Source organism: Aristolochia californica, unplaced genomic scaffold, assembly GCF_029961685.1.
Source record: "Aristolochia californica isolate CCGP_79_NKW_82.1479 unplaced genomic scaffold, dmAriCali1.0.hap1 SCAF_15, whole genome shotgun sequence".
Classification (NCBI taxonomy): Eukaryota; Viridiplantae; Streptophyta; class Magnoliopsida; order Piperales; family Aristolochiaceae; genus Aristolochia; species Aristolochia californica.
In genome coordinates, this window is record NW_027181826.1 from 19,675,769 (window position 1) to 19,701,115 (window position 25,347).

The 25,347-nt window shown below is 38.6% G+C and overlaps 3 protein-coding genes across 4 annotated transcripts; 1 reads left to right on the plus strand and 2 right to left on the minus strand.

Annotated features, from left to right (window-relative positions):
* Positions 1–660: 660 nt before the first annotated feature.
* LOC137951358 (branched-chain-amino-acid aminotransferase 3, chloroplastic-like) lies at positions 661–10,532 on the plus strand. 2 transcript variants are annotated; one of them, XM_068797962.1, is made up of 10 exons: positions 679–1,036; positions 1,561–1,646; positions 2,730–2,907; positions 3,118–3,294; positions 5,691–5,822; positions 6,265–6,363; positions 6,458–6,574; positions 7,729–7,824; positions 9,392–9,504; positions 10,239–10,443. In XM_068797962.1, the coding sequence occupies exons 1-10, from the start codon at positions 926–928 to the stop codon at positions 10,354–10,356; spliced, it is 1,227 nt and encodes a 408-aa protein (XP_068654063.1). In that variant the 5' UTR covers positions 679–925; the 3' UTR covers positions 10,357–10,443. The 2 variants fall into 2 exon arrangements, with proteins under 2 accessions (XP_068654064.1, XP_068654063.1); XM_068797963.1 differs by lacking the exon at positions 9,392–9,504 and having other exon boundaries at positions 661–1,036; positions 10,239–10,532.
* Positions 10,533–14,065: 3,533 nt separating this feature from the next.
* On the minus strand, positions 14,066–17,088 carry LOC137951993 (receptor protein-tyrosine kinase CEPR1-like). Its single transcript, XM_068799028.1, has 2 exons — positions 14,715–17,088; positions 14,066–14,571 (listed from the first exon to the last, which is right to left on the minus strand). The coding sequence occupies exons 1-2, from the start codon at positions 17,086–17,088 to the stop codon at positions 14,219–14,221; spliced, it is 2,727 nt and encodes a 908-aa protein (XP_068655129.1). The 3' UTR covers positions 14,066–14,218.
* Positions 17,089–19,963: 2,875 nt separating this feature from the next.
* LOC137951201 (receptor-like protein kinase 7) lies at positions 19,964–23,157 on the minus strand. The gene is made up of 2 exons (XM_068797786.1): positions 20,607–23,157; positions 19,964–20,505 (listed from the first exon to the last, which is right to left on the minus strand). The coding sequence occupies exons 1-2, from the start codon at positions 23,155–23,157 to the stop codon at positions 20,114–20,116; spliced, it is 2,943 nt and encodes a 980-aa protein (XP_068653887.1). The 3' UTR covers positions 19,964–20,113.
* Positions 23,158–25,347: the final 2,190 nt, after the last annotated feature.

The window sequence follows — 25,347 nt, forward strand, 5'->3', positions numbered from 1 at the left end:
AACTATCTTAAGAGTTAATAGACTAACTTTATATAATAAAATATCATTTTATATAAATTCATGATGGTTAATATTATTTTTAAATACTAGTTTATGAACGATAATTTAGATATTACAAAATTATAATTTGATTAAATATTTTAATATTATAAAAGTAAGCGTTTGTTTTATTATTATTATTATTATGAATGAATGAATTAATTAGCTAATATTAATTATTATTTTTATGTATTTCTTAATTTATCACAAGTTAAAATGTATCTTTTAGTTTATTAATTAAAAAGTTAAGTAAAAATTACGGAATGGATCTATTCATAACAATAGCCAAATAAAGTTTAAATCTTTTAACGATAATTCAAAAGCTTCATTGCAGGACTATGATCCATGGTTGAAATATTAAACTCAGAGATGGCAATGATGCTTCTAGTTGCAGGACCGCCAGAACATCCATGACAAGAACCTTCAACTGATTGTTCAGGAAAACGAGACAAATACGACTTGCTTACTGCTTTAAGTTTTACCATATCTTCCAAGTGCAAAACCTAAATGTTGAAGAAGAAACGTTGATGCCTTCTCTCCATCTCTCGTCGTTTTGACATCAACATGATCCTGGAAGGATGAATATTATATACACAGAAGCTTTAGAATCGTCCTAATGAGATAAACTACTTCGTCGTTGTTCCTAATAAAGTCAGCTTCTACTTTACGGGCATTCTTGTCGGATATTTCTTTTCTAATAATGTCCACGTAAGCTAAATCTCTCCCATTGCACTCTTCGTAGAAAAGAAACCTAATTAGAGGGTAAGGCCTTAGAGGGTAAGGCCCGCTCTCTCTGAAATTCCTTTGTGCTTTCATCAGTCCGCCCCCGAGCTCGGAAGCTCAAACGGACGAGTGTGACAGAAGAAGAGAGAGAATCGGAGAAGCAATGGAGAGCAGTCTCATCTTCGGGCGGCTTCGAACCAGCAGTACCATCACTTCACCTTCTCTACTCCCTTCAGCCTCCGGAAAGAGGCACTTCTCTTCGTCTTTCGTGAAGGTACTTCTGCTTATCTTTTCTCTGTCACTTTTATCTGCTTTTTCTTGTTTTGACCTTCCCAGATTGGAAGTGTTATGGAAATCGTTGAAGTTGATGGTGGAAAGTTTCTGGAATATGGTGGGGAGTTTTCGAGTATCTGTTTTCAGTATCAAGAATCTTTAACTTCACCTCTGTTCCTTTTCAAATAATGAGTGGGAATTCACGTTTTAGAGATTAGTCCATCGAGGAAAATCATGAAATGAGGCAGAAGGGGGTTGAACTAGGAGGTAGAGACAAGTGGAGATTCATGACTTTTGTCGGAGTAAACTATTCGATTCCCCACGGAAATGGCACTCGTACTAATGGATGGTCCAAGCTTTTCAGTTTTATTTCTGGATATACTTTCTTTCTTTCTCATATCTCTTTTACGGAGTATTTCTCACTATCTGAATTTTTCAGATTGCATGAGCATAATGGGTATTTTGTTTCATATGGCATGATATAGTCCACCAGGAATTAACTCTTATGACGTGTCCATGTTGCAGCTCCCATATCACTTTCGTTCTACTATTTCTCTCGGTCAAGTTGCAGTGAGTAAAGTTGGCGCTGTAACAGTGGCTAGCACTTCTGGGTCAGTATAGTAAGACCCTGTTTTTCTCCAATATTTTAAACCAAGCTGACTGAGTATTTATTATTTTAATTTTTAAACTTAAATTCAGTTAAGTTTAATCATCAATATTTTGATTCAATGCTTTAGTACGCTGGAATACACTAGCACACCAAACAACACACAGAAATCACCAAAAAACATTTTAAATGCCTACACAAATGAAGTGAGCCCCACACATGATTGAAAATTAGGGCACCAGAAGCACAATCGAAGGCATTGTACTACAACTATTTCGTAATTAAAAGAAAACAAGCTGAGGGGAAGGTCACACTGTGTTGACGTTAGGCCTGGAGACAAGTAGGTTTGGAAGACCTGTGCAGGTGCATGATTGGGGAATAAACTCTCAAACAAACCTCTAGGGACACAATAACTTCATAAAGCTGTTCAACTGATGGCATACACCATTAAACTTGGGTTATGGCACAAGAAAGAAAGGAAAATCTTACTTTTAGCTTCAATCAGTAGAGAATCATGAAATTTCCCTTTCTTGGAGAAGTCACGAACTTAGAGGAGGGAAAAAAGGCTTGGATCTCGTAGCAACTAGATAAACGCTTTGATACCATGTAAAAAGTAATAATAGGGAAGAAAAAAAGAGTGAAAAAAGAAGAGAGGGCTGCACAAGAGAGATAGAAAAGAGTGCCAAAGAGAAAGCACTTTTTAGGGGCTGGAAATTGACCCTTTTCTCTATTATATACTCACTTAAGTAAAAAGAACCTCAAGTTATAATCATGCCCCTCTACACATAAACCCTTATAACTCCTTAACTAAAACTCAGAATAAAAAAAATTGAAACATAAAACTCTACCATGAAGATCAATTTACTAATATCCTATGAGGGATATACCATATGAAATGACCAAAATACCCCTATACATGTATTTTAACAAAGTTATTGGATACATCTAGTGGTTATTTTTTTCTTATTTATATCTGAGTCCTCTTATGAAATGGTGTGTTTGTCACTGTCTGTAATCTGGTTTTAATTAAGTTGGTGGCCATCACATAATTTACATTATATAATGTATGTTTTTTAAGTTAATGCAGTGTAGAAACAATTGAGTTGGCCAATATAAACTGGGACGGCCTTGGATTTGGACTTGTGCCAACAGATTATATGTACATAACGAAGTGCTCTCGAGATGAAAACTTCACCAAAGGTGAACTCCAGCGTTTTGGCAGCATTGAGTTGAGTCCATCATCTGGAGTGTTGAACTATGGACAGGTTGGTCGCCTTAAATTGTAAATGTGCTTTTAAGTGAAAGTTGTTCAATTCAATGCAGTTTACATTCGACACAACTCCTTGTTCAGCTGGTTTACTTCCATAATTTTCTGTTGAATTAATTACTTTATAATTTATATATTTATTCATGGATAATTTTTCTTCTTTGTCTCTCCTCACTTTGTCTTGAAAATGATTATCTATTGTGTATAGGGATTATTTGAAGGTCTGAAAGCGTACCGGAAAGATGATGGTTCAATCCTGCTCTTTCGTCCTGAGGAAAATGCCTTGAGGATGAGAATGGGTGCAGAGAGGATGTGCATGCCTGCGCCTAGTGTGGAGCAGTTTGTGGAGGCTGTTAAGCGAACTGTATTGGCAAATAAACGTTGGGTAATTTTTTTGAATTTTTGTAGGAGAAAAAGTGATGGAGAGATTTGGGTTTACAAATCTCTGCCTCCTATTCATAACTTAAACAATATCCAAATCAAATCCATGTTCTTGCGACTTGTAAACCCTAATAATCCACTTTTTATAGGTAACTACTTTCCTAGAAAATAAGAAAAACCTAATTAACTCAAAATAACAGTTTTTAACCCTCAAGCTAGAGTGTATAGCTTCAATCTATTACCAAAAAGTCTCACAACTCCCCAGTTTTAGCATAAAAAAAGCACAAAATTGGTCTTCAAAATTCAAACTGAATACTTTTTTGCCTTTGGTCTTTAACTTCTTTGTGACTTTAATTCTTGAGCTTGCGTTTTTAAAATAGTTCTTGGACTTAATTTCACCAGTACTAAAACAGTTATACTCTTTCTCCTCCTCAAGCTGGGGAGTACTTGCCAATGATTTTCGACTTGAAAGTAATAGAACCCAATTTCCTTCAACATTTATCTCTGTCCAACTGCCCCTGAATAACAAATCAGCTTCAGATGTCCAGTTTGATACAAGACACAGATAAAAAATTAGCGAAGACAAGACTCTCACAACCCTGATGGGAGGGTAGGCCATAAGAAAAATATGGAATTATATGGGTGACACAAAGTAAACCCCTAATGACAGCAGAAAACCACCCACTTTAGGGGGTAACAGTAGAAAACCACTACTTTTAAAGATAGCAGTAGAAAACCATTCACTTTTAAAGGTACAATAGAAACCCCCCCAGTTTTAAGGGTAGCTGTAGAAAACCACCCAAGCTGAAGAAAGTTGCTCCCTTTGAAGGGCAGCAATATGCCATCAAGGACAAAAACACTCCATGTACCCTAAAATACCAATCCAAGGAACTCAAATTGAGGGGTTGACATACTCAATTCCTGATACGAACTTCAAACCAAATAGAATATCTAAAAGTCTAAAAAAAACCCTAAGAGTTCCAACACAAAATATAAGGAATTGATCCTACCAAATAAGAGGGGAGTCCTCACACTTTGAGAGGAATTAGAGACAGGCAGAAAAACATATTAGATAAAAATAGATTGGAGAATCATATTGATATAAGTACTAGAAACATGATTAATTCGAAGTGTGCTACTATATGAGACTACAATGGGTGGAATGATCAAAAGAATATCATAAAAAAAACCATGATTGGGCACATAACCGACCAATATATTGACCATCAAATGGTCACAAAATTGACCAATAGGTTTGACCAGAAAATCAACCAAAAAATTAAAGACTAAGGTCAATTAATGACAGGTTGGACCTGGTATTTAGTGTTCTTGTTGTGTGGAGGAAAGACCAGGGATCCTCTTGGAGGCAGACGAATCCGATTGATCATCAGTGACAACTGTATCTCCATCGTACTGGGAGCATCAGTGACTGTGGTGGAAGCTTCATAGTGGAACATCCAAACGTTGAGGCAGTGCTTAAAACGGACATTCAAATTGGCAACAACTATTAATTTAAAGAAAACCAAGACTGGCCATGCAACAATGAGTTTCTGCAAACCATATATGAAACTTGTTATGTATCGTGCACTATTCTCTCCAATATATGAAAACTTCTCCTTTTCATTTTGGGAAACAAAGGACTCTACTGGTAGATCCTGATAAATAATCTTTTGACTAAACTACACCCAATAAGGCAGCAAATTATGATTCATTTCTATTGTTCAAAGCTCTCTCAACAATAACGATATAACTTCTTTATAAAACTCAGATATAGCTAGATATTCATGCTGTCCCCTTCGAGTCTGCAACAAAGAAAAAAACAAAAGGATCTGTCCTGATACTAAAGCTGTCATCTTGGTAACTCTGCTAAGGATAGGCAAGAGCTTGATAAACCAAAGTACCCCCCCAAAGATTCCCCTCCTTTGAGCAGAATTGTTAACAGAAAGATTACCCACTTTGAAGAGCTTCAGTGTCTATGAATTGACCTTGTCAACTGACGGACTGTAGAGGACAACCTGCTCTATTATCAACTAAATTTTGCTGGAGAAAAAGTAATGGAGAGATTATGGTCTACAGACCCCTCTCTCCTATGTATAAGTTAAACAATATGCAAATGAAATCCTTGCAATCTCTAACCCTAGGAATCTATTTTCTACATGAAAATACTTTCCTATTCCTAGAAAATAAGGAAAAATTAAGTTAAGTCATAATAACTACTTCTAACAAGTTGCAATAGAGAACCTCAAAAAGTGTGCTCTGAGTTGGCAAAGCGTTTGAATGTCCTATAAATTGATTTTGTATAGCTGGTGCTGGTGGAGGTTCATGATAAGTCATCTAAATGACCAGTTGCTGGAGTAACATATTATGTATCTTTTGATTTGGCTTTATGATTTTCTGCAGGTACCACCTCCAGGCAAGGGGTCTTTGTACATTAGACCATTGCTGATGGGAAGTGGAGCAGTTCTTGGTCTTGCTCCAGCTCCTGAATACACATTTTTAGTTTATGTATCTCCTGTTGGAAACTATTTCAAGGTTGGTTGAACAAACTCGTTCCTTTTCACCTTGGTAATATTTAGCAAAAACATGTGTATACAGGAGAGATGTGTATGTGTATGTCAAAATATACCTGAATTTGTTGTATGATACAATATGGACTGATATCCATAGTTTGTATTCTGTTGTTTGAGAATCTACACTGTTCACCAATGGTTTGTTTAGTTTGATTCATTAAGGAGCCAATTTAGGGTCCAACTCCTTTGAGGTTCATATTTTCTTGTGTTGCAGTTGTCATCATGCTTGTCTTTTTTCATGTATGATGGATGTTGAAATGGGGACAGAGCTGCTTATCTTTAAAAAAATGTTTTGTGAAGTTATCCACATTTTTTTGTTGTTGTTACCTTAAGACATGATTCTTCTATATATTAATCTTTCATTTTTTTTCTAAACCAAAATAAATGTATCCATTTGGTTTTAGGAGGGTTTGTCACCTATCAACCTGGTTGTTGAGAATGAATTTCATAGGGCCACTCCTGGTGGGACTGGAGGTGTTAAGACAATAGGAAACTATGCTGCAGTAAGCTATGACTGTCTTTGATTATGTTCAATTTTTTATTTTGAGTTAGTGCTCAATGAACAGCCTCCCTCAATTTTTTCACTGTCATATGTAGGTTTTGAAGGCTCAAACTGCAGCGAAAGCGAAAGGTTATTCTGATGTTCTATATCTTGATTCTGTTCACAATAGATATCTTGAAGAGGTTTCATCATGTAATGTTTTCGTTGTCAAGGTATATATTGGATGTCTCGTTTTTGGCCCCTTACTTTTGGGATCTTTAAAGTTTCCTGTTTCTGTTAGTCTGTTAGAAAGAGCTGTGACTCTTTACCAGGATGATGAAAACATATAGACATCTGACAATTGAGAGATTTTATAAGAGAGAGGATCCCCAAGGGCTAAGAAGTACAAAAAGAAAGAAGAGAAAAAAGAACCCTAGAAACAGAGATATGATAACCAAAGTACAATCAGAGGCCAAAGTACACCAAGAAATAGAAAGAAAAGGTCAGTCCACGAGTTAGTGCTACTTCTATCATATTTATTTCTGTATTCCATGTTTTCTTTGGAGGGTCTTCTATAACCATTGTATTGTATGAGAACTCTTGGTAAGGGAGTTGGTGCTATTATGTCTTGTTAATGTTGCCTTCGTGGAGGGGAAGTAGACCTGACATCTTTCTGAAAGGTCTATTTATAACATTAGTATGGTCGTCTATCCTCTTCACTGGAAATCTTTTGTGAAGTACCTGTCAATGGCTCGAACCCTAGTTCACAAATGCATTGTAGGTCGTCAAATCTGATAGTTAGTGTACTCTTTGTGTATATGTACATGATATCTTGATTATTTTTTAAAAAATATGTGATATTTATATATAACAGGAGCATTACTGTACATGTATGAATTGATTAGAAGACAGTATTGCTATCTCTGGATGCGATTGGATAAGGTTGCGGTCATCTAACCATTTTAATCATGATTAGGTTAACCAAGTGGATGACTGCTAACCATTTTTTGTGAACCCCATCATTTATATCAGATTAGCCCCATCATTAGTGTCTATTATGAACTGATACTAACTGATTTTATCCTATTTGGAAAGTTAATCCTAACTGAAATCTAAATTGCAAATGAAAAAACAAATGATCATGTGGTACTTAAAGGCTCTTGGATGTTGGAGTAGTGAACTTAGCTAATTGCATATTATCAATAATGTTTCTGTCTACTCTCTGACTCTATTGCAAAACATTTTGAGCTCTAGGTTGGCAGCAGTTGAGTGGGATGGAAACATAAAGTTTCTTAGAATTTTTTTTTATTTTTATTTTTTATTTTTTTTATTTAGTGATTCATATTATTCTCCATTAATTTCATTTTCTTTATGTGCCTACCAATAGGATGAAGTTATTTCAACTCCAGCCATAACAGGGACAATTCTGCCTGGAATTACACGGAAAAGCATAATTGATGTTGCTCACAGTCAAGGGTACCAGGTTGGTTCTTTTGTCATTTTACTCTTTTCAACCTATAGTGAAAAACGTTGATTGATTTTACAGTTAGTTGCAATTTTTATTCTATAAGATTCACGACTTGGTGAAGGGCACATATTCTGAGTTTATATCTTTGTATGTACATGCTTATGTAGCATGCATTAGAAGCTTTGTTTTTAATATTATGATTGGTCAATTATACTGCATCTCTTTTATCCGTTTCATTTGCAAGTGTTTGTCCCTTTTTTACTTCATATGGATATTTACAACATGTTGTGACAATCGTACTATTCTATCTCACTTTACATTGTTCCACTACTAATGGGACTGTTTCTTGCAAGTTCGAAGACACCATGACATGGGATTTTAAGAAATTTATAGAAAGTCAGAATATCCCTTGATATCACTTTCTTTACTATGAACTTCAATTTCGAGTATGTAAGGAACTTAAACAATTTGTGCATCCAGGTGTATTATTTCAGTTTTTGGCCAAATAATGGAGATGAGAATGTGCTATTGTAGTGTCAAAATACTTTCTCTGTTTCATTGAATTCTTGGCTTTAGATAAACCACCAAATTTTATCTCTTCCATTGCATCAATATTAGATTCATTGATACTGTTCTCTGGTTTTAGTGGGATTAAAGTGTTTGGCAAAAAACTTGAGATGCAAATGGATAAAAGGATCTAATTACTTTGTCTGTTTCATTGAATTCTTGGCTTGGATGAAAGATCAAACTTTTTTCTCTCACAGGATCCATATTAGAGTCATGATTACTATTCTCTGGTTTTAGTGCGATTGCTATCATAATCATTCTCTAAAGGACTTTCACTGCTGTCAATTACTACTTGAATATATTTATATATTTTTTTTGTTCGAGGTTCAATTGGCAACTTAGAGTTTTATTATTATGATTTATAAGCACTGGCTTTTAGCAATTAAGAATAGTGTTCAGCATATTAGGTAGTTCTAATTCAACAAACTCGTTAAACATAATCTACTTTTATATTCAAAATTTTATGAAAGTGAATACAATAGACTTAAAATTTTAGATTACATGTATTTCTACTTTTTATTTATTTTTATCATTATTTTTTAAATAACTTTGGTTACCCACACTTCCTTCCCCCATTGAAGCTTGAACCTACATATCTCAAACTAGAAGCCCAACCACCATCCTCCTCCCTCGATGTGGCTATTGAGCGAAAGGCCCAATCTACAGTTCTGATATTCTTTTTTTTTTCTTTTCGAAAGTCAGTTCTAATATTCTTTTTGTCTACTTTTTATCATTACATTTATGTTAGATTCATCCTTTTTTTTAATTCTCTGTTTCTGATGTTCCTATTTTAATGGTTGGTCCACCCTTTCCCCTGGTTACCTTTTCTGAACATGCTACTTCCACAAATGTTGGATTTCTGTGTTAGATTTCGTGGTGTGGCAAGAACTGGTTAACCTTACTAATATGTCATCTAAATATGATATTACGTGAGAGGGGTAGTTTCTCCATAACAATTAAATACAGTTGCAAGAGTTTCTTTGGCCACTTTATTATCTTGGCTCTAATTCTGCAGCTCGAGGAGCGGCTAGTATCAGTAGAGGAGTTGGTTGAGGCAGATGAAGTGTTTTGTACAGGAACAGCTGTTGTTGTGTCACCTGTGGGCAGTATAACGTATCTTGGTAAAAGGTGGACATCACACTTATTTGTATTTCTTGAGTAAATATCTATTGTCAGACGATGCGTAAGAATTATAATCTGCCTGCCATTGCCCTGTACGATTGGTTCTATTTTCTTGACTAAATCTAGTTCCTACTGGTATTAGTTCTGTGATGGACTAGATGGTCATCCATATCAATGTTGGTAAACCTGACTAGATAAGGTGACCAGGTCTGGTGGAACCTAGTTCAACTGGGTTTGCAACTGGTTGAACCACTTATAATAGCATTTGATGTCAATGTTAACAAATTATGATCAGGGAGGAAGTCTCCCCGGATGATGGACAGTTGGAAGGGTCCTGACTCCCTTCCCTTTTTTTTTCTTTGCCGATGGAGAGAGTGTTCCTTTACCCACTGTCGTGTGGGTGCTGCATAATGGTGAGAGGGTGGGGATCCCTTATTGACAAATAAAAAAGCCCCTCCCCACCCCCATATATTTCGTTGAAGGGAGAGGACACGCCTCCTTGCTGTTAGCGTGGTAGGGAGGGGCTCTTCTGGTTGGTTCTGAAAATGGGGAAGGCCCCCCCCCCCTTCCTGTGTGTCTTGTGGTAGCCGGCTGACCTAGTAGGGCGAGCTGATTTTCCATTGTAATCCAGGTTTTATGGTTTTCAGACGCAGTAAAGGACAGATAACACTCCTCAATACTAGTTCCAGTTGATTTTTTTTTTTTTTTAAAGTTTGCTTAAGTTGTTACATGTTTGGCAGGGTATCATATGGAAACGGAGGAGTCGGTGTAGTGTCTCAGAAACTCTATTCAGCCCTAACAAGTCTCCAGATGGGTCTGGTAGAAGACAAGATGGGTTGGACTATGCAGTTAGAGTGACGTGCAGTAGATCCAGCCTCATTTTAGTGATAGATTTAGAACTTGTGCGAATGTCTTATTCACCTTGCAAGTACACATTTTAGGTTTTTGCTCTTCCTGTATTTGTGCAAAGTGACATATTTAACTGTTTGAAAATGAAGCTTCTATTTTCGAGTAATAATTTCTGTTTCACTTGAAAAATAAACCGAGGCAGTTCTGTCATCCCCACGGATTTTATAGAACAGTTGAGCAAAAGGGCGAGCCGCTTATTTAAGAGTAAATATTTGAAAAACTGTGATGGAGAAGAAATGGAAAGGTGGGAAGCATGTCTTTCCCTCAAGAGACTATACTGCTCGTGATTCTACTTGGAAGTTTTCTAAATAACTTCAAATATACAAGTTATTTTCAAACCTTGACTGAACAGCTAATTTATATCAGGTTTACTCAGGCAATCGTTTATTCGATTCAATTGCTAAACTACTCAAAAGGTCCCTTCTTGTGCCATCTTAACACCTCTTGACCTAAGTAGGATGAGAGACAGGCCAGACAACAGCCATGGAAAAGGTAAGTTCTTGTGGTTAATAATTTTTCTTAATCAACCATAAACATGTACCTTGTCACCTTCGAGCAAGACAGTAGTTGTTTTCTTCTTCTACTTGTCTCTGTCGATAACTATTTGAGGATTCATTACATAAATCCTACATCTGAGACTTATGTAATCAGGTGTAACAAAAGCTAGACAGTCCTCATAGAGATTGTGGTGGAAGTTTAGGGTAATAATTGGATGGAGGAGAGCACTTTTAGAGTTAATGCAAGCTTAATCATGACCTGAGCACATTATAGAAGCCTTTTTTCCTCAATGGAAGAACACTTTTAACACTAAAAAACATTTGTTACTCCCAAAGTGGAGTTCATGGCACTATCTATGGTGAATTCCTGTAGTGCCTCCTCCTCACCATCTCATCTCTTTCAATGAAGTAATCACTCTCTCCATGAAAAACCCTTTAAAGACCCGTCACTGTGAAAAGCTTTTGAGAGTAGCAGTGAAGAACAATCAGGGGTGGCTTCGAATCGAGCCGGCTCGAGTTCGGCTCAGTTCAATTCGTTATCAATCGAGCTCAAGCCGAACTCAAGCTCTGAAATCGGCTCGTTTACCTTAACGAGTCGAGCTTGACCGAAGCTAGGTTCGAACCGGCTTGCGAGCCGACTCGAAGTGAGTCGGGATCGGTATCGGGTTGGGAGCGGGATCGGGATCGTTAGCGTGAGCGAGAGATTTTTCCCCCCCTCTACCACCGTCGACAACTGCTCGTCGGCCGCCTCTGTGGCCATCTGTTCGATTTCTTCCTCTCCTCGCTGTCGCCTCTGTTTCCGTCGTCACCGCTTCCATCGCCGCCGTCACCTCTATTTCCGTCGTCGCCGCTTCCTTAGCAGACGTCATCCCTAACGACAGTTCCTCCCTGGCGTCGTAACCCCTTCCTTCCGCGTCGTCTGGGCTCTCGGCGGAAAACCTAAACTAGTAAGTTCAGGGGAGAAATAATTTCCCCCCTCCCCTGCGCGAAGAAGATCTTGCATGTGGAGATCGTAAAGTTTAAAAAAAAAAAATAAAAAAAAATTCCTTAAACTCTCCTTCCTCATAGCTCTTGAAAAAATTACAAAAAATACATTTTATAGAAATAAATTTCTATGAACTACTAGTGTCTCATTTTTTTAAAAACATTTTTCTAGTTAAAAATTCTTATTAAAAATCATATAATTTTCTAAGTAAGATTTTCCTACCAAGATGGGGTAAAAAACTGTATAGAAATTTTTTGAATAAGTATTTAACAGTTGATGCTGTAATACTTTTAGCATGAAGCAATTTTCATTGCAATTTTTTTTTTGACATTTTATTTGATTAAAAATTTATCGATAAGTATAATAATATATTAGATTGATTATTAATTTTTATTTATATCCCTAGAAGAGGCAATAAAAGGTCCATTTAACTTTCTTAAGAAAAATTTAAAATATTTCTTGTAATTTTCTAATAAGTCACTAATAGTAATAGAATTTTATTTAAAAGTTTTTTTTGGGAATATGTATCATAGGAAAAATATTTCTAGTTTTTCCTAGAATATAAATTGTCATCTAGGGGCACTAAGGAGGCCATAGTAAATTTATGGCTAAATCACAAGCTCAACAACAATTGGAGTAAAAAAGATTAATATTGGTGCATTTTAATCCATTATTGAAATTCAATCCTGAATCTCCCCTATCATTATTTTTTTAAAATGTATGCATAATTTTATATATAATTTATTTTAAGCCACCCCTACGTGCGAGATCATAAACAAGGAAAAAAAAAACTCTGTCCCTTCCTCATGGCTCTTGAAGAAATTGAAAAGATATTTTAGTAGAAATACGTTCTAGAGACTATTAGTGGTTTTTTTTAATAAATGTTGAAAAGACATTTTTAGTAGAAATATAGGGATAGTTAGTGCCTCATGTTTTTTGAAAATATTTTTCTAATTATAAATTCTTGTTAAAAAATCATATAATTTTCTAAGTAAGATTGTCTTGCCAAGATGGGCTAGAAAACCGTATAGAAAAATTTTGAATAAGTATTTGACAGTTGATGATATAATCCTTTTAGTATGAGGCAAATTTCATAGCAATTTTGTATTTGACATTTTATTTGATTAAAAATTTATCGATAAGTATAATAATATATTAGATTAATTATCAATTTTTATTTATTTCCTTAGAAAAGGTAATAAGAGGTCCATTTAACTTTCCTAAGAAAAATTTAAAATATTTCTTTTAATTTTCTAGTAAGTCTCTAATAGTAATAGGATTTTATTTAAAGGATTTATAGTTTTTATTTGGGTGATTATAAATTGATAGTGATATTTCATTTAATTTTGATGTGTTTGATTATTGAATGGAGTTTATTCATAATGTTATGTAGTGTATGGAGTGTATAAACAATTTCATGGAGTGTTTATAGAATGTATAAACAATTTTATGGAGTGTTTATGCAGGTATTATGTATATAAATTATGCCCAATTTTAACTAGAGGTCATGACCAATCTTATATATGTATTATATACATAGATTATGCTTAATTTTAACTAGAGGTCATGCCCAATCTTATACATGTATTATATATATAGGTTATGCCCAATTTTATGTAGAGGTCATACCCAATTTTATGTAGAGGTTATACCCAATTTTATGTAAAATATATGCATAATTATATATATATTTTTTGAAAAGTTTTAAATATATGTAGAAGCTCGAGCTCGGCTTGAATTTTGTTAAAATTTTTGAACTCGAGCTCGATAACAATTTTAAGCTCAAGACGAGGTTTGGCTCGAAGTTCGACTCAAAATATTTAAATCAAGTTGGGCTCGAACATAGACAGGTTCCGGCTCGGCTCGGCTCGACTCGATGTCACCCCCTAAGAACAATCCCATGGCCGTGAGATCAATGGCTCGCTGAGATGGGATCCACCAGACAGAATCTCACAGCTTTTTCAATTCAATATTCAAGAATCCACTTTGGTGCAAAAAGATAACTCAGTGGCAAATCATAGTCTGGCACATCCTTCTTTTGCATCATCTTCGTGAAATAAAAAAGAGGAAGAAAAGGAGGGATCGAATACAGAAAAGCAAGGAGAATGAAGCTGTGCGTTACTATAAAGCAGTTAAAGCCAAATTCTATCAAATCCATACAAGTGGAGAAGAAAGGAGGAAAAAAAAAAAACAGAAAAGAGCTCTAGCATCTTAGCTCTACTTTACAGTAAAGAGAGAAAACCCAAGAGAAACTGTTCAGATATCAAAACTCTGTTTCTTCTTGTGATTAACTGTTGAAGATGATCTTAACCTTCGTTGCTGCGGGAGATTATTTGGTCTTCCCCGTCGACTTTGCGGTGTCGAGTCGACAGTTGTCCGCTTCGATGAGCAGCTGAACGACCTCATTCATGGTGGGACGGTGAGAGGGAGTGTTACAAGTGCAGCGGATGGCGATTCGCAGAACTTGGATCATCTCATCCTTATACGGCCCTACTAATCGCTTATCTAGAACGTCTATTGCTCCTTCCCTGGTTGCAACTTTCTGTGAGACCCAAAAGACGACATTCTTACTCTCTCCAAATTCTGATTCGATGGGCTTCCTCCCTGTTATCAGCTCCATCAGTACCACTCCGTAGCTGTATACATCGCATTTCACTGCTGCCTTGGACGAATATGCGTACTCTAATACATGTAATAATGAAGATCAAGTTAAGCATTAGTACTCTTCCGGTAAGCAGATCAGACTAGAATTTTTTAGTCTCTGAACTGGACACGGAATTGAATTAATGAGAATCAGAATTGTGTAGAAAGAACCGATTAATCACCTGGTGCAAGGTATCCGTAGGTTCCAGCAATAACTGTCGTTGTGGAGTCCTTTCCTCTTGCTTGCAACACTTTGGCTACTCCAAAATCTGCAACCTTGGGCTGAAACTCTGCATTAAGCAGTATGTTCGTGGACTTGATATCTCTGTGAATTATGGGAGGGAGAAGGTCGTGGTGAAGATAAGCCAATCCTTGTGCTACCCCAAGAGCAATTCTATGCCTAGTTGGCCAATCGAGAGCTCCCTTGCTTCTGTGCAGAGCATCCCACAAATTCCCATTGGGCATGTATTCATAAATCAAGAGATTTGAGTTCGAATTTGAGAAGCAACAGTAGAGTTTAACTATGTTGTTGTGCCTGATATTCCCCAAAGTCTCGACCTCTGCCTGCAGTTCTCTGTCGGGGAACAACTGATCCGAGGATGGATCCTTTGTCTTCTTTTTCCACAGCTTCTTCACTGCAATTAGTTGCCCACTTCCCAATTCGATCTTGTAAACCGTACCGGATCCTCCACGACCCACTATGTTCTTGTCAATCAATGCGTCCACTATCTCTCTCTGGTCGAAGCTGAGTTTGTGGAAGCTTCTAACATCGTAAGAGAAAGACGACCATGAGGTTAATCCTTCTTGATCGATGACTTGCTTCTCTCGACTAAACCAGCGTTTGAGAAACAGAAGAAGCCCAAGAACGACGATGGAAATAGAGACGGCAACCAACCAGATACGGCTCATTCTCTTTCTTTTGTTGGGTTTTGAACAAATAGGAATATTTTGTTCTGACGAGTTGAGATGGTTGGGAACACAGAGACCAGGATTACCTGAAAAGCTATCTATCAAGCCTTCTCTGAGAAGAGGGAGAGGAACTGGGCCAGACAGCTGATTATTGGAGAAAATAAGTGAATTGGGTAGGAGGTCACAGAGGCTGTCGGGGATCGGTCCAGTGAGGTTATTGTTTGAGAGGTTAAGGACGTTCAGTGATGTCAAGGAAGAGAGTGATTTAGGAATGGAGGAAACCAACTTGTTACCCTGCAAGTAGAGTAAGTTGAGCTTCCCCAATTGACCGATTTCCGAAGGAATAGGACCTGAGAAGAAATTGTTACTAAGATCAATTTTTATCAAATTGGTCGCCCTTGCGATTTCGGGTGGTAAAGGACCTGATAACATGTTGTTTTTAAGGATGAGCATAGATAAGTTCCCAGCATTTCCGATCGATTTCGGCAGAGAACCCACGAAATTGTTGTAACCCAAATCAATAATGTAAGCATGGGGAAGACTCAGTATTCCTTCCGGGATGTACCCACTGAGGCGGTTGGAGCTCACTCGGAAACGAAGCAGAGGTAAACACTTTGAGTATTCCTCTGGTATTCCACCGGAGAATTGATTATCCAGCACAAGAAAATACTGCAAATTCCCGCCCCTGCAAACGTCCGGAGGCAGTTGTCCCCAGAGGCGATTTTCTGACACTTCTAACAAGTTCAACTTGGAAAACTTTCCGAGATTAGTCGGCAACTCACCTGTTAGGGAATTCTCGTACAGAGATAACGTAGTCAACGTCGTCGAATTCCCGATAACCTGTGGAATTCTTCCGACGAGACTGTTACTGTACAGCTGAAAGACACTGAGTTTGGGGAGCCTGCATATACTTTCCGGTATCACCCCAGTCAGTCTATTGACTGAAGCATCAAAGTCCGTCAGCGTCGACAGATTAGCTAGCTCCTCCGGTAAAGTACCCGAGAGCTGGTTGAAGTAAAGTTCCAGGAGCCGCAAGTTCTTGAGTTGCCCGATCTCTCGAGGAATCGAACCCACTAGATAATTCCCGCTGAGTTCAAGATCATACAGCGAAGTCAGGTTCCCAATGAATGCCGGAATCGTCCCCCGGAGCGAGCACGTCGTAAGGATCATTCTTTCGAGTTTCTGCAGCTTCGTAATCTCTTCCGGAAGCTTCCACATGGAAAACTCCGGATTCTCGTTGAAGTCAACGACTTCGAGGTTGGTGAGATTGGTGAAAGACACAGGAAAGTCGCCGGAGAAGATATTATACGAGAGGTTGAGCACTTTGAGGGACTCCAAAGGGGACAAGTCCGGGACACCTCCGGTGAGATTAGTGAAACCGAGATCAAGTTCTTCCAACAAAGAGCAGTTAGTGATGCCCACGGGGAAGCCTCCACGGAGTAAATTGCGGCCGAGTCTGAGAATTCTTAATCGGGACAGAAGTAAGCAAATATTGGGAGGAAGGCGACCCACGAGCGACCAACCAAAGAGGTCAAGCTTGGTAACGTAACCAAGATCATCGCAGGCAACGCCGAAGTAGTTGCAATAAGGAACGGTAGAATCGACGTCCCACCGCGATAACGAGTCGCCAGAGAGAGTCTGTTTCATCAGGGTGAAGAAATGAGATTCATCCGGGTAAGTAGCTCCCTGCAGGGAGGAGAAGTTGAGTGAGAAACAAAAGACGACGCAAAGAAGGACAAAACGAGCTAGAGCAGCCATTTTTCACAGAGAGAGAGAGAGAGAGAGAGAGGTGTGGTTGGAGTTGCAGAGAAGGAAGAGAACGAGAGAAGAATGTTATAAATGGGAGAGAGAAGAGAGGAATCAGTGCTAGCAATCCGAGGTGGTGGAGAGAGAGGAGAGTGGCATGGGGGGAAAGCAGAGGGAGTGATATCCTCTAGAGGGTAGAAGGTAGGTCCCATCCAGAAGCATCTCTCGAATGGGCTGGAGGCTCTTGGATGATGCAATGGGCCAAGTGAGCCCACTGCAGGAGAATCCGAACCGGATAAGGCGAATGAAAAGGTAGGAGGAGTGAGTGGGCTGTCCCTGTAGTGCAAAAGCAAAGCAAAGGAGCCAGATGCCTCTAAATCAATTTCTTAGGAATAAGACAGCTTCCATCTCTCTTTAAGAGCTCACGTGCTTTCCATTTGCTTAATTAATACAAGGCTTTGCTGCTAATCAAGGTGCAGATTTTGTTCCAACGTCAAAAGACTCAAATTCAACTATTGGCCCTGTTACAATCCACTTCATTTCGACCATCGATTGAGTTTCGATGTCAATAATTTCGGCCAAAACTCTGGTTTTAACCATTAATCCTTCGGACTTCGACGGTTGAAAGGTTTGACTTTGACCATTAATCAATCGATAAACAGATTCTTTTAATCTTAATTATTTATCGATATCGAATGATACGGACCGTCAATCAAGATCCAAATCATGACTATGATGAAAATTTTATGTCTACCATATTAGGTTTATGTAAACTAAAATTATTTTATAAGTAAATCAACACAGATATAAGTAACGAAATAAATGAAAGAGAAAAGCATTGCGCTGCGTTACACTATTTCCACGTAGGCCCACTAATATACAAAGCCCATGTTATCCTGTCACATTAGATTGTGCCTCATTATTTGAACAAGGGGCCCATCTCGTGCAACACAATTTCCAAGTCTAATATACAAAGCCCATTGTTATCCTGTCACATCAGATTGTGCCTCATTATTTGAACAAGGGGCCCATCTCGTGCAACACAATTTCCAAGTCTAACCAATCAGCTCGCGGTCACTATCAGCGAAGAGTAAATATCCCCTCTCCCTTATTAGAAAAAACGAAAAAAATTGAGACTTGGGCCTCTACACCAATTGGGCCTTTTATAAGGAAGCACCAATTGGGTCAACTTTGTGTGTTTAAACACTCAAAACCGATCCCAAGCATCAATTTGAAATTGTATTAGTGCCCTAATAGGAAATTTCATACGAGTTAAATTTTCAAAACTGAGACTTCTTTTGCTTGAGCAAAGACGAGGAAAGATGGTAAATAGGTAAATAAATAAAGAAATTATAAAATAGTAAATAACATTAATATAATTATCGTATTAATATAAAGATTGGAGTTCGGAGCCTAATAATTTTAATTGAGTTCGAGCAGAGATTGAGTTTTAACATTCATTTAAAACTTTTCAAAAAATACATGTCTCGAGTTCGTGCTCCAACATATATTTAAAACTTTTCAAAAAATTTATATCAAATAAATTATATATAAAATTATGCATACATCTTACATAAAGTTGGGAATGAGGGTGGCATCGAATCCAACTGAGTCTGAACCTTATTTAAGCTGAGTTTGATTTAAATATTTTGAACTCAAGCTCGAGCCGACCCTAGCCTCGAACCTAAAATTGTAATCGAACTCGAGTCTAATAATTTTAACCGAGTTCGAGTTTAACCTACATTTAATAGTCTATATAAAATATATGTCAAATAAATTATATATAAAATTATGCATACATTTTAAAAAAAAAGAATGATAAGGGAGGTTCAAGATTGAATTTCAATAATGGATTAGAACGCACAAATATTAATCTTTTTTACTTCAAATGTTGTCTAACTTATTTTGTAATTTTTGAATCTAGCCATAAATTTATTATGGCCTTCTTAGTGCCCCTGGTTGAAAATTTATATTCTAAGAAAAACTGTCAAATACTTATTAAAAATTTTTCTATACGGTTTTCTAGCCCATCTTGGCAGGAAAATCTTACTTAGAAAATTATATGATTTTTTTATTAAGAATTTTCAATTAAAAAAATATTTAAAAAAAACATGAGACAATAGTCTATAAAAACATATTTCTATTAAAATGTATTTTCAGGGGGGGTTGTTATTTCTCCCCTTAACCTAGGTATCTCTAGTTTTGGTTTTCCGTCGAGACTAAGCGGAGGGAAGGGGGTTAGCGGCGATGACGAGGACCGGTTGTCGAGGATGACCGCTGCGACGGAAACAGAGGCGAAGACAGACTAGGGAAAGAAGAAATCAAACCGACAGCGACATAGACACTTTTATTACAATATAAAAGAGAAGGAGGAGTCTTCTTAGATGATACAATATAATTTTTATTACAATATTACAAAAGAGAAGGAGGGGGGGGGAGTCTTCTTTTGCTTGAACAAAGATGAGGAAAGATGGTCAACACCACATCACTGATATTAGGAAAAAAATATTGCTATGCGGGGAGAGGTGGGATGTCCGACTCCATTTCCTTTGATCTTTATATTAGTGAATGATCATTATATTAATTTTATTTACTATTTTAAAATTTATTCATTTACCTATTTATCCAATTAATAAAAAGGAAAGAAGAGAGGAGACCATTTTGTAGCCTCATGACTAGAAATCAAGGGGTGAATCCGACCCCAATTTAATTGACAAAATGGGCTGGGTTTTGATTGATTTTTGGAAAACGGTCCAACCGACCAAACCAGCCCACGTATATTAAAATCTGCCAAAGCTAATTAGTCAAAGACTCAAAGGTCTTACTTTAACACTACTGTTCCAAAACCCGATCGAGATCAGCTTCGCCGTTTTCCATCACCGATTTGCAAACACACGTTGATTTGAGACTTGTGATAGGGCTGCGGTTAGTGGCGGACGGGGCTCATCGTCTTCTCCATCTCCGCCTCTTTCTCCTCCTCTTTTACCACTATGTTCACCGATTTGCTCGGCTCTGCTTCTTCCAGCATTTGAACGACCGTCCTCATCGACGGTCTCAACGCAGGCAGTCTTGCCGTGCACAGCACCGCAACGCGTAGCATCTTCACTGCATCCTTCCTTTCTGGTTCAGGAATCCTCGCGTCCACCACTCCCATTATACTATCTCTGCTACTCATCCTGCTCGATATCCACCAGACTAAGTCCTTGTTTTCCCCGAATTCCGGCTCGATCGGCTTCTTTCCAGTTACAAGTTCCATCAATACCACCCCAAAGCTGTATACGTCGCTTTTCTCGTTCACCTTGTACGTGTACCCGTATTCTGCAACCCACCATTAACATTACAGATTCATGATGAACAAACATACACATTACGACGAGAAATTCAAATCAGTTTTGAACTAAAAGCACTTGCTGTTTTACCTGGGGCGATGTAGCCGTGGGTGCCGGCGATGACGTGGGTGGAGTCCTCGCAATTGTTGGATTGGACGATCTTGGCCAGTCCGAAATCGGCAATCCGAGGCTTGAAGAATTCGTCCAAGAGAATATTGCTCGACTTCACGTCTCGATGAATTATCGGCCGCTCGCATCCGTGATGCAGATATTCAAGCCCTTTCGCGGCCCCGATCGCGATTCCGTATCGTGTCATCCAGTCGAGCTCCACCTTCCCACTCGTATGCATTCGATCCCACAGGCTCCCGTTGGGAAGGTACTCGTACACCAGCAAGCTCGAGTCCTCGCTGGTGATGCTGCAGTACAGCTTCACCAAGTTAACGTGTCGGATGGAGCTCAGTGTCGCCACCTCCGCGTCCAGCTCTGACGATTTTGCCGGCCTCTTTCTTAGCATCGGCGAGCTGCTTTTCAGGCCGTTGGGTTTCATGTTCCATATGTGCTTCACCGCGAGCTCTTTCCCATTGGCGGGAACTACTTTGTAAACGTTCCCAAACCCGCCTTTTCCGATCAGATTCTCCTGTTTCATCGCGTTCAGGATCTCTCGCTCGGTAAATGTCAGTACTTGGAAAGATTTTAAATCCCAGGAATCTTCTTTTAACAAACGCTTGAGGTAGCTTTTACGTTTCTTCGAGTAAATGTAGCAGGCGACGCAAGCAACCAAGACTACCAATCCCGCAAGGAAACATGACAGTAAAGTTCGAAGCTCGTGGGACTTGCCGGAGTTTGATCGGCATGGCCGGAATCTGCTCTCCGTAGTACTGCAGAGGTCGGGATTCCCGTCGAAGCTTCGTTCGTAAGCTCCCACTTGTAGCGCTTGTGGAATTGGACCAGATAACCTGTTGTTGGAAAGATCGAGGAGACTCAGCCTCATCGTAGACAGACTTGCCGTAATGTGTCCGGAGAGATGGTTGTTGGAGAGATTTAACGAATTTAGAGACCTCAGAGAGGACAAACTCGCGGGGATGTCTCCGGACAGGGAATTATCCGAGAGGTTAATCTCATTGAGCGACACACAAGAAGCTAACTCTTCTGGAATTTTTCCTGTGAGCATATTTTTCTGCAAATAGAGGCCGTTGAGATTCTTTAGTTCTCCGATCTCCGGAGGAACTTCGCCGGATAACTGATTCGACCTTGCATCTATAAAAACCAGGGAAGTTGCTCCTGAAATTTGTGGCGGGAGTTGGCCAGAAAACCTGTTGTACGCGATAACCAACAGGCTAAGAGTTTTAGCGTTCTGGATATCGGACGTCACAGGACCTTCGAAGTCGTTGCCGGAGAGGTCGATTACTTCTGCTTTTGGTAACCCCCATAATTTGGCAGGGACCGTGCCAGAGAGCTTGTTGTTGCTTAATCTGAAACGGATCAAAGTCCGGCAAGTTGCGTAGCTGGCCGGAATTTGACCGGTGAACTGGTTATCGAGCATCAACAATCTCGTCATGGTGCCTCTCTTGCACATGTTCGGGGGAATAGTACCTGTCAAATTGTTGCTTGAGACGTCGATGAAATTAAATTCCGCCCAGCACCCCAGCTTTTGAGGCAGAGATCCAGAGAGCTTGTTACTGTAAAGAGAGAGATTTACCAAGGCCCTGAACTCCCCCAATTCGTCTGGAACCTCGCCAGTGAACCGATTATTAAGAAGCTGCAGCGAGATGAGTTTCGTCAAGTTCTTGAGCTGTTGTAGATCTCCTTCAAGCTGATTCGTTGATGCGTCGAAAGATTCAAGATTAAAGAGGTTGCTGAACCCGTTTGGCAGCGTTCCAGTGAACTGATTCTCATACAGCTCAAGCGTTCTGAGCTTCGTTAGCCTGGTTAACTCCTCCGGTATCTCGCCGGACATATTATTGGTGGAGAGCTCCAAACGCACGAGCTCCGTCAATTCTCCAATTGCCGGCGGGATTTTTCCTTCAAAGCTACAATTGGAGAGATAGATGGAGGACAACTTCTTGAGACCCAAAATCTCAGCAGGAAAACTAGTTTTATCAAAGCGATTATCTCCGAGAATCAACTCGGTAAGATCACCTAAACCCTTGAGCGAGCTCCAGGGGAAAGGACCGGTGAATCCGTTTAGAGATAGATTCAACACCTGCAACTTCGTCAGGGAGGAAAGATCCGGGACGGTACCGTAAAGTCCATTAGAAGCAAGGTCTAAGTGAAGCAAATCACTGCAATTCCTTAAATCTGATTGGAAATTTCCAGACAAGAAATTATTCGCCATGGAAAGCTTCTGAAGCGAGGGAAGCTTGCACACGGAATCCACCCGCAGCCAGCCGGAAATACCTCGGCTCGTCAAATCGATCTCCGTAACCGACCCCATGGAATTGCACGTAACTCCGACGAAATTGCACGGCGAAGAATCCTCTCTCCACGTATCAAAGAGAGTTTCATCTGCGCTCTGTAATCCGGATTTCAAATCGAGAAGGGTCCGAATCTCGTCGTCTGCGCATCTTACGAAGTGGATCAGAGAAAAGAAAAACAGAGAAGAGAGAAGTATAGAACAGTGTTTCGGGCCGGAGATCGGCATATCAGTTGTAACTGAGTCAGTTTGGGACTTCCGCTTCTGCTAAAAGAAAGCCGGCAAGTCCGCAACGGGTCCCCCTCTCTCGCTCCCAACGTTCCCTCTGGGTTTTGTGTCCCGGTGATTGAGCAAAACGTTTCAGTATCATTTTATGGGAAGGGGAAAAGAGCTGAGTGAGAGAGTTGAAAGTGACGGTGGAAAGGGCGGAGGCTTCCGGCCTCCAGCCGCCTCGTTTGACTACATTCTTGTCTTCGGCTGGCCCACAAAAAACAAATCCAGCCCAGTAGTTTTACTTTTTTCTTCTTCTGTGGGCCACAGATGGGTCCACATGTTTGAGTTAATGGATATCTTAATCGCTTAATCCTTTGTCTCAACTTAAACATCCAATTTTCAGTTATATAAATGAATGAATTAGGTGCCTAAGTCATTTGAATATAACATAAGATTAGGGTGTATTTGTGCCACATAAGAAAGGTTATGATTTTTTTTTTTTCAGTGTTCATACTATTTTTAGGTAATGGAAAAATATGATATTAGGGTTTTTACCATATTTTCAATGTATATACCGATTATAAATAAGAAATCGTGGAGAGGGGAAGCTCTCCTATGAGATTGGTTTTGACATTTTTTATATATACATCACCCATCTTATTTTTTGAGAGGTTGTGTCCTATTGAGTTCTTATCCTACCTTGATAGAGGAGATAACAAATACAGTTGTGTTTTGGTTTTAAACTGGGAGCACATCGATACCTTCCACCTTGAGGAGAGAAATAGAAGAAGAAGTACAAAAAAAAAGTATTTTATTCCACATGTTGTGATAATTTTTATATGACCAAAATATTCAAGAAAAAAGGAGTACAAAAGATGAAGAATTGCATCTGTGAAGATTTTTTTTCAACAAAAAAAAAATTGAAGACCACAAATTTGTTTTTATTGCAAGCTGAAGTTATAAACTCCAATTTAAGAGAGAGTGTTGAAGATAACATATGGAAGAGTCTTACATGACTCTCACAATAAGAAGTTTTAAAAAACCAAAATTATTATGAAATGAGGTCTCACAGAAGAGGTTCAGTTAAATAAGTATTTTAATTATGTTAGCCTTCTATTTATGTTTAGTTGTTTCATTATGATAGGACGATGAAGATAATGAAACAACTGAACATAAATTACAAAAAAATATTCTCATGCATCCAATTTTATCATCGTATTGTTGGAATTACAAAAAAGTATTTATGCTTAGGACGATCGTTATGAAAACTTAATTCATAGACGGGGATATCGGTAAATACATTTTACGTATTATCATGTTTCGGTTTTGGAGGTTCCGAAAGTATTTTTTAAATATTTTTATCCTGATACAGAAAATAATACCCTATACTTAGATACCTTTCCTTGACTTGCTTACCTCCTTCTTCAATAAGGCCAAATTTACATCTTTTTTTGAAATCACAGGAGACTTAGACCAGTAAAATATTCTTTAGATACTAAGACTTGGTGAGATACTCAGTAAAGATATGAAAGATTTCTAGCATTTCTTTATTATTGAAGTCAATGACTGCTTCAAATTGTCTATGACCTCTAATCTGGATTCTAGAAGACAACAAAGAACTCTTATTTTGACTGCTTTAAATAATTCTCGTGCCTCCGCTGGTTATCAGCTGGGGAGTCTTTACCAAACATTCTTATCAATCCAAGGAGAAACTTCGGGTTTGTGGGTGTGAATGGATAAACGAACAGGTGTGGAAAAGAGCAAAAGTGGAAATAAAATGGATACCTGGGAACCAAAGTATGAATTTGCTACCACCTCCACTGTCACTCTCTCGACACCGAACCAGTCCACAATAGCCGTTGCAAGGAGTGGTCGGAAATCCAACAGGTTAACTCTCCTGTTTTCCTTTCTTTTACACGCCCTTGCCATTCATGGCGTCTCAGAAATCTTCCTCCGCATCCTATCTGTTCACCTCAATTATTGGGCTCATCTCCTACATGATTCATTCCTCGTTTGGAATTTGTCTCCACATGGCGAGAAAGAGAGACGAGAAGCCTCCATCGTGTTTACTAATACTGTTTGACGGCATCTGAGGAAAATCTATGAGTCTTTGAAAAATCATAAGAAACCAAAGAGTCAGATAAAGGGTCCTTTCAGTGGAAACAATGGACGGCGCCTGCTATCTTTACTTGCCATCCTCTAAAA

What these genes read in the sequence shown, in the direction of transcription:
- LOC137951358 (XM_068797962.1), top strand. Translation starts at nt 926, where the DNA reads ATGGAGAGCAGTCTCATCTTCGGGCGGCTTCGAACCAGCAGTACCATC. An exon ending in GAGTGTTGAACTATGGACAG is followed by an intron (nt 2,908 to 3,117) that starts GTTGGTCGCCTT and finishes TATTGTGTATAG; the next exon opens with GGATTATTTGAAGGTCTGAA. An exon ending in ATAACGTATCTTGGTAAAAG is followed by an intron (nt 9,505 to 10,238) that starts GTGGACATCACA and finishes CATGTTTGGCAG; the next exon opens with GGTATCATATGGAAACGGAG.
- LOC137951993 (XM_068799028.1), bottom strand. Translation starts at nt 17,088, where the DNA reads ATGAAACAGACTCTCTCTGGCGACTCGTTATCGCGGTGGGACGTCGAT. An exon ending in CTACGGATACCTTGCACCAG is followed by an intron (nt 14,572 to 14,714) that starts GTGATTAATCGG and finishes TACATGTATTAG; the next exon opens with AGTACGCATATTCGTCCAAG.
- LOC137951201 (XM_068797786.1), bottom strand. Translation starts at nt 23,157, where the DNA reads ATGCCGATCTCCGGCCCGAAACACTGTTCTATACTTCTCTCTTCTCTG. An exon ending in CCACGGCTACATCGCCCCAG is followed by an intron (nt 20,506 to 20,606) that starts GTAAAACAGCAA and finishes GGTGGGTTGCAG; the next exon opens with AATACGGGTACACGTACAAG.